Raw genomic sequence first — 8,389 nt, 5'->3', positions numbered from 1 at the left:
AGCTGAGATTTGCAGTCATACCTTTTCCTTTTGCAGTGGTTTTTGCAGAGGTCACCTTTGTGTGACCAGAGATTTCATGGTCAGTGGGTCCAGGAGTCGGGAGAAGGCTTTAGTTAAAGAAACCGGAGAGAGGGGAGGGGGTGACACAGCCAGTCTGAGATGGGTTTTGATGAATTTTGTTCTCTTGCAGCAACACACAGAAGGATTTGTTGAAAGTGAAGCTCGATCAGCTTCAATGTCAATTCACGTGGGGTCCACAGAAAGAAAACATTGACTTGGACGACATGAAGTATAGATTGCAAGATTCAATACAGGCTGGTGTGAAATATCAGGCCAGGTCTTACAACCACCTCGCTTTTGTAAACTGTCTGCAAGGCAACTGTGAAGAGGCAATTCAAAACTTAAAGGAAGCTGAAAAGATTCTGAGGGAGAACCATGAACATGAATTTGAAAGAAGAAGCATCATCACCTATGGAAACTATGCCTGGGTATATTATCACATGGGCCAACTGACAGAGGCCCAGTCCTACCTCGACAAGCTGGAGATGATCTGTAAACAATTTACTGATGGCTCTCGGTATACAGCACTGATACCTGAAGTATACGGGGAGAAGGGTTGGTCACTGTTGAAATCTTCCAGGAAATATTATGAAGAGGCAAAGGAATGTTTTGAGAAGGCTCTGGAGGAAGATCCTGATGACACTGAATGGAACGTTGGCTATGCGACTGCTCTGTTCCGTCTGGAAGGGTTTTCTGGTACCCCAGAGAGTGGTGACCGCAGCCAATCAGTGAAGCAGTTGCGACGTGTGCTGGAACTTGATCCAGATGACTCTGTAGCCATGGTGATGTTGGCTCTAAAACTACAAGAGTTCAATCAAAATGAGGAAGCACTGAAATTAGTTGAACAAGCATTGCAGAAGTCCCCTGATCTTCTATATGTAACTCGTTATGCAGCAAAATTTTACAGAAGAGAAGGAGATGTGGAAAAAGCTGTGGAGCTATTGAAGAAAGCATTAGAAATTACCCCAAACTCTACCTTCATACACCACCAAATAGGTCTGTGTTACAGAAAAAAACTATTTCAACTGATCAAATATCCAAGCAGCAAAGACCCTCGCAATGCTGCTTTTCAACAGAAAGCTGAGTTGATCAAACTATGCAAGTACCATTTTGAAAAGGCATTTGAGCCCCGCCCATTAACATTTATTTTTGCACAACTGGATTTTGCAGGAATCTGTTCATTAAATGGAGAATATCTCAAAGCAGAGGAGATTTACAGTAATCTACTGAAATTAGAGGATATTCATCCTGATAATAAGCAGGCAGTAAATGTGCAGTTTGGGTTATTTGAACTGCATCACAAAAGATCTGAATCAAATGCCATCAGCTATTTTCTGGAAGGACTTAAAATCCAACGTGACACAGTGGAATGGCAATTGTGTCGCGAAAACTTGAGAAAGATTGCAACAAAACAAATTGACAGGAATCCCAGAGACAGCAAGGCCTTTGGTGTTCTTGGGTTACTGCACCAGCTGGATGGGGAGAAGTGTGAAGCTATTGAGTGCTTTGAAAAGGCCTTGGAGTTTGATTGTGACAATGAAGAATATCTAAGTGCTCTTTGTGAATTACGTCTTTCTATCTAAATCAACGACGACTCTCCCAGCTAAAACTAAACACAGCGGGTAGAGTTTCTGCTTTGGGTGCAAATTGCACTTGAAGTTACGCTGGTTAGCTTACAGTTTAAGTTTCCACTAAATGCATTTGCTTAATCAGAAACGTAAAATCTTCCAAGAACCAGTGCAGTCAGTCAGTGTAACAGAATATAATCAGTTATTTTTTGCATTCAAAATATTCATTGATATATTTAAGAGTGGCAATTGGTGCAGCTTTATTGATACAGCTGAAAATGGATGTAACCTGCAAAATTTAATATTTTTAGTCAGTCTTTCAGCTGTGCTTTACCTGATTTAAGATGATGAAAATGGCTTTAAAATCTACACTGAACCAGTTATAAGTTTTATTGTTGTACACTAGTCAGACTTTTAATAATTTAAATATTTTTAAGATGTAAAACCTATTAAATTGTGCCTACTAGTGCCTGGGCACCTCAGAAAACCAGCTCAATTTGAAAACGCTCCTCGAAAGGTTGCAAATGGACGCAATGGGCGGAAACTCACCATCCTCGTTATTTCTATCTGGGGGTGTGGCCAGTTTTGTGGGCGGCGCCAGCTTCGGACAGAAAGCTTTTTAAACCAGGGTTAAAGATCCCGGAAATCTCGGTTGATGCTTGACAGAACTTATGCTCGAGTTTCTGCGATCTTTTACACTGGTTCGGCCGATTTCACCCGGATTGTGCAATTTCCCTGCTACACGGGATGGCCGGTATCATGCCTGAAGAAAGATTAATTTCTCTCTCTCTCTGTGTAACGAGCCGCCCGCAGCTCCCTGATTTGCAGCCTCTTCAATGGATGGGGAACAACAGCCTGTCGGGTGAAGCAACAACCGCGGGCCCTTTGCTCAATAAAACCTGGCGGGACAGCATCAGAGTCCCGAATAAGAGATGAATTATTTTTTGGTGGGGGACAGGATGAGTGCCAGTGCTCCTTCAGAATAATGTGGGCTTAATTTTATTCATCCCACTGCTGACAAGGAGCCTCAGTCACTGACATTGTTAAAACGGGATGGTCGGTATCACGCCTGAAGAAAGATTATGTTCTCTCTCTCCCTGTAACGAGCCGCCCGCAGCTCCCTGATTTCCTGCCTCTTCAATGGAAGCGGTTAATTTCCACCACGGCTAAGGGATATAAAAAATAAGTTAAAATGATGAAAAATAATAAAGCTTTATAGTTGCAGATACAGATTTCCCAATGAGAAATGTTAATTTGCTGTAATATCAGAGATTGAGTGTTAAAATAACCAATAAAAAGATACTATAACTACAATTTTATTTGTGTCATTGATCTGTGCTAATGCTGACAGTAAGTGTCACTCATAATCCACACTTTGTGATGGTGAACTGTACCAGCTCTGTAAGGAACATTCAGACCAGCCTTTAACACAGGCAGTAAACTAAACAGCTGTTGATTGTGGAGTGAAACATGGCCCTTACACTGCTAGCTGTAGCCACAGTGCTATTAGAGAAAGGTGAGGGAGGAATGGTTGGGAAGATCCAGAGGAATGGGACAATGGAAGAATCTAACATTGGGAGAGGCTGCAGACGCCTCACATCATATTTAGACCTATTGGAAAAGCAGCCCCTGGAAGGGTTCAGCTTTTCTGTGGAGGTATTGTCCCAGGTCTGTGCAATGCTGGAAACTAGTTTTAAGGTATTGGAGGGGCTGCACAGACACCTGTGTGTGGGAGGGCGGAGTGGGGGGGGGGCTAAATTGGACAGCCCCGAAGACATAAGAACATTCAAAATCAGAGCAGGAGGAGGCCATTTGGCCCTTCGAGCCTGCTCCGCCATTCAATGAGATCATGACTGATGTACCTCAATTCCACCTTCCCGCACTATCCCCATATCCTTTAATTCCCTTTGTTCCCAAAATTTTATCGGCCTCTGTCTTGAATATACTCAACGACTGAGCATCCACAGCTCTCTGGGGTAGAGAATTGCCAAGGTTCACACCCCTTTGAGTGAAGACATTTCTCCTCATCTCAGTCCTAAATTGCCTATCCCTTATTCTGTGACTGTGACCCTGTGTTCTAAATTCCCCAGACAGGGAAAACATTTACCCAGCATTAACCCCCCAGCATTAACCCTGTCAAGCCCCGTAAGAATTTTATATCTTTCAATTTTTCAATTGTGTTAAAACAAATTATCTTTTTTTCACGGGGAACTCTTTTTGGAGCAAGGGAAGAACATTTCCGGTCAAAAGGACTGCTCCTCCCGCTACAATCCCCGGCCGAAAGGACTGTTCCCCACTGGCTGGACCCACTACAATCTCCCGAAAGGACTTTTCCCCACCGGCTGGACCCACTACAATCCCCCCGAAAGGACTGTTCCCCACCGGCTGGACCCACTACAATCCCCTGAAAGGACTGTTCCTCACCGGCTGGACCCACTACAATCTCCCGAAAGGACTTTTCCCCACCGGCTGGACCCACTACAATCCCCCCGAAAGGACTTTTCCCCACCGGCTGGACCCACTACAATCCCCCGAAAGGACTGTTCCCCACCGGCTGGACCCACTACAATCCCCCGAAAGGACTGTTCCCCACCGGCTGGACCCACTACAATCCCCCCGAAAGGACTTTTCCCCACCGGCTGGACCCACTACAATCCCCTGAAAGGACTGTTCCTCACCGGCTGGACCCACTACAATCCCCCCGAAAGGACTGTTCCTCACCGGCTGGACCCACTACAATCCCGGACTGAATGGCCCCCCCCGGTCACCCTGCGAGTTGAAGTTCAGGAGCCGGAGGGCCATTCGGCCGGAGATTGCACCGGGTCCCGCCGGTGGGGAGCAGTCCTTTCAGGGGAGTGGGTTTCAGCTTGCATCAGCGTCTCTGGTTGTCCTGGCAACTTCAGCTTTTCGCGCATGCCCAGAGAGTTTTTACCGTAGACTTGTAGCTCCGCCCCAAACTAACTTCGGAGAGCGTTGCACCAATTCAAATATTTCTTTGACGAAAGTCCCAATTTTTTTTCTCTGCCGCAAACGCACAGAAAAAAATCATACATTAACATGTGTGGGCACCAAAAATCCAGCAAATAGAAAATAGGGGCCTTTATCTCTCTGCAGCCTCTTTGTGTACTCCTCTCAGCTTGCTTTCCCACCTAACTTTGTATCATCAGCAAAGTTGGATACGTTTTACACCGTCCCTTCATCGAAGTCATTAATATAGATTGTAAGTAGCTGAGGCCCAAGCACTGAACCTTGAGGTACCCCTCTAGTCACAGCCTGCCAAACTTAAACATTCTTGTTTATTCCTACTCTCTGTTTTCTGTCCATTAACCAGTTTCAATCCATGCTAATATATTACCCCCAATACCATGAGACGTAATTTTGTGTAATAACCTCTTGTGTGACACCTTATCGAATGTTTTTTGAAAATCCAAATACACTACACCCACTGGTTTTCCCCTTATCCATCCTGCAAGTTACATCTTCAAAAAACTCAAAACAGATTTGTCAAACACGATTTCCCATTCATAAAAGATGGGTGCAGGGATCATGAAGTGCGATTAACCTGTGGCTGTTAATTGCAATACAGGCAGCAAGTCAACTTTGTGCTGCATGTTCAGCCATGAACTCATTGAATGGCGGTGCAGGCTAGAAGGGCCGAATGGCCTACTCCTGCACCTATTTTCTATGTTTCTATGTCTATGTCTGACTTCCTCTTTCATAATTGTCAAGAATTAATTCATTCACTCAATAGCTCATGCAGATCCTCATTGGAGGTTGATAGTGTAAATGCTAATACATTCTGAACTAGTTAATGTTAGTTTTGTGAGTTAAATTCTAATCAGCAGCAGCATTGGAGGAGAGGCAAGATTTAAACAGCAGAGGAGAGACCAGTGTAGACCTAATCAGCAGCAGCATTGGGGGAGGGACAAGATTTGATCAGCAGAGGAGAGACCAGCGTAAACCTAATCAGCAGCAGCATTGGAGGAGCAGAGAGGAGAAAAATCCAGCAGTGACATCACAGGACAGCTGGTAAATGATTGGAGCTGAGGCGGACCAGAGCGAGAGCGAGAGCGAGTGCTGAGCAACTCAACACAGGCTGAATTTGAAATAGTGACGTCAGAGTAAAAAAGCCAAAATGACATCGGCACAAAGGTGAGTAGCTGGTGAGTGTTTTTTTTAAATTTAAAGTTTATTTCTCCCAGGTTAGTTCATAGTCTATTAAATATGTCTGTACAAGATGGTTTTTTAGACCAGTATGTTGAGCAGTCTATGAGGGAACAGGCTATCCTAGATTGAATATTCTGCAATGAGATGACATTAATTAATAGTCTTGTTGCGCGCGGTCCTTCAGGGAAGAGTGACCATAACATGATAGAATTCTTTATTAAGATAGAAAGTGAAGTAGTCCAATCCAAAACAAGTATCCTAAATCTAAACACAGGAAACTACGAAGGTATGAGGAATGAATTGGCTATGATAGATTGAGAAGATTCATTAAAAGGCATGATGGTGGATAGGCAATATCTAACATTTAAGGAACGAATGCATGAAATGCAACAGTTATACATTCCTTTCTGGTGCAAAAACACAAAAGGAAAAGTGGCCCGACCATGGCTAGCAAAAGAAATTAAGGATAGTAATAAGTGAGGTTATCCACTTTGGTTGCAAAAACAGGAAGGCAGAATAATATCTGAATGGTGACAGATTAAGAAAAGGGTAGGTGCAACGAGACCTGGGTATCATGGTACATCAGTCACTGAAGGTCGGCATGCAGGTACAGCAGGCAGTAAAGAAGGCAAATGGCATGCTGGCCTTCATAGCAAGGGGATTTGAGTATAGGAGCAGGGAGGTCTTACTACAGTTGTACAGGGTCTTGGTGAAACCACACCTTGAGTATTGTGTGCAGTTTTGGTCTCCTAATCTGAGGAAGAACATTCTTGCTATTGAGGGAGTGCAGTGAAGGTTCACCAGCTTGATTCCCGGGATGGCAGAACTGACATATGAAGAAAGACTGTATCGACTAGGCTTATATTCACTGGAATTTAGAAGTATGAGGGGGGATCTCATAGAAACATATAAAATTCTGACAGGATTGGACAAGTTAGATGCAGGAAGAATGTTCCCGATGTTGAGGAAGTCCAGAACCAGGGGTCACAGTCTAAGGATAAGGATTAAGCCATTTAGGACCGAGATGAGGAGAAACCTCTTCACCCAGAGAGTGGTGAACCTGTGGAATTCTCTACCACAGAAAGTTGTTGAGGCCAGTTTGTTAGATATATTCAAAAGAGAGTTAGATGTGGCCCTTATGGCTAAAGGGATCAAGGGGTATGGAGAGAAAGCAGGAATGGGGTACTGAAGTTGCATGATCAACCATGATCATATTGAATGGTGGTGCAGGCTCGAAGGGCCGAATGGCCTACTCCTGCATCTACTTTCTATGTTTCTATGTTTCTATTCACAGAGGGGTCATATAAAGTTGCCAGAAAAAGTAGGAAGCCTGAGGATTATTGGGAGCAGTTCAGAATTCAGCAAAAAAGGACCAAGAGATTGATTAAGAAAGGAAAAATAGAGTATGAGAGTAAACTTGCAAGAAACATAAAAACCGACTGCAAAAGTTTCTACAAGTATGTAAAAAGAAAAAGATTAGTGAAGACAAATGTAGATCCTTTACAGTCAGAAACGGGAGAATTTATAATGGGGAACAAGGAAATGGCAGAACAATTAAATAAATACTTTGGTTCTGTCTTCACGCAAGACGACACAAATAACATCCCAGAAATGCGAGGGAACCAAGGGTCGAGTGAGCAAGAGGAATTAAAGGAAATGATTATTGGTAAGAAAATAGTGCTGGAGAAACTACTAGGACTGAGGGCCGATAAATCCCCAGGGCCTGATAATCTGCATCCCAGAGAACTAAAAGAGGTAGCCATGGAAATAGTGGCTGCATTGGTTGTCATTTTCCAAAATTCTATAGATTATGGAACAGTTCCTGCAGATTGGAGGGTGGCAAATGTAACCCCATTATTTAAAAAAGGAGGGAGCGAGAAAACAGGGAACTACACACCGGTTAGCCTAACATCAGTAGCAGGAAAAATGCTAGAGTCTATTATGTAGGATGTGATAACGGCACACTTAGAAACTATCAAAAGGATTAGACAAAATCAACATGGATTTGTGAAAGGAAAATTGTGTTTGACAAACTTACTGGAGATTTTTGAGGATGTAACTGATAGAATAGATAAGGGAGAACCAGTGGATGTAGTGTATTTGGATTTTCAGAAGGCCTTTGGTAAAATCCCACATAAGACATTAGTGTGCAAAATTAAAGCACATAGGATTGGGGGCAATATACTGGCATGGGATTGAAAATTGGTTAACTGACAGGAAACAGAGAGTAGGAATAAACGGGTCTTTTTCGGGGTGGCGGGCAGTGACTAGTGGGGTACCATAAGGATCCGTGCTTAGGCCTCAGCTATTCAAAATATATATATAAATGATTTGAATGAGGGAACCTAATGTAATATTTCCAAGTTTGCTGACGACACAAAACTAGGTGGGATTGTGAGTTGTGAGGAGGATGCAAAGACTCTGCAAGGTGATTTAGATAGGTTGAGTGAGTGGGCAAACACATGGCAGATGCAGAATAACGTGGATAAATGTGAAGTTATCCACTTTGGTAGAAAAAACATAAAGACAAAGTATTATTTAAATGGTGATAGCTTGGGAAATGTCGATGTACAAAGAGACCTGGGTGTCCTTGT

General features: G+C 43.3%; 1 protein-coding gene across 1 annotated transcript; it reads left to right on the top strand.

Annotated features, from left to right (window-relative positions):
• The first annotated feature begins 214 nt into the window (after nucleotides 1–214).
• Nucleotides 215–2,931, top strand: LOC139259607 (interferon-induced protein with tetratricopeptide repeats 5-like). The gene has a single exon (XM_070875095.1). It carries the CDS (start codon nucleotides 285–287, stop codon nucleotides 1,641–1,643), a length of 1,359 nt encoding a protein of 452 aa, XP_070731196.1. The 5' UTR covers nucleotides 215–284; the 3' UTR covers nucleotides 1,644–2,931.
• Nucleotides 2,932–8,389: the final 5,458 nt, after the last annotated feature.

Source organism: Pristiophorus japonicus, chromosome 3, assembly GCF_044704955.1.
Source record: "Pristiophorus japonicus isolate sPriJap1 chromosome 3, sPriJap1.hap1, whole genome shotgun sequence".
Classification (NCBI taxonomy): domain Eukaryota; kingdom Metazoa; phylum Chordata; class Chondrichthyes; family Pristiophoridae; genus Pristiophorus; species Pristiophorus japonicus.
This window is presented reverse-complemented; position numbering and strand designations above follow the sequence as displayed.

Excerpts from the sequence above, each read along its gene's own strand:
- LOC139259607 (XM_070875095.1), top strand. The coding sequence starts at position 285 with ATGAAGTATAGATTGCAAGATTCAATACAGGCTGGTGTGAAATATCAG.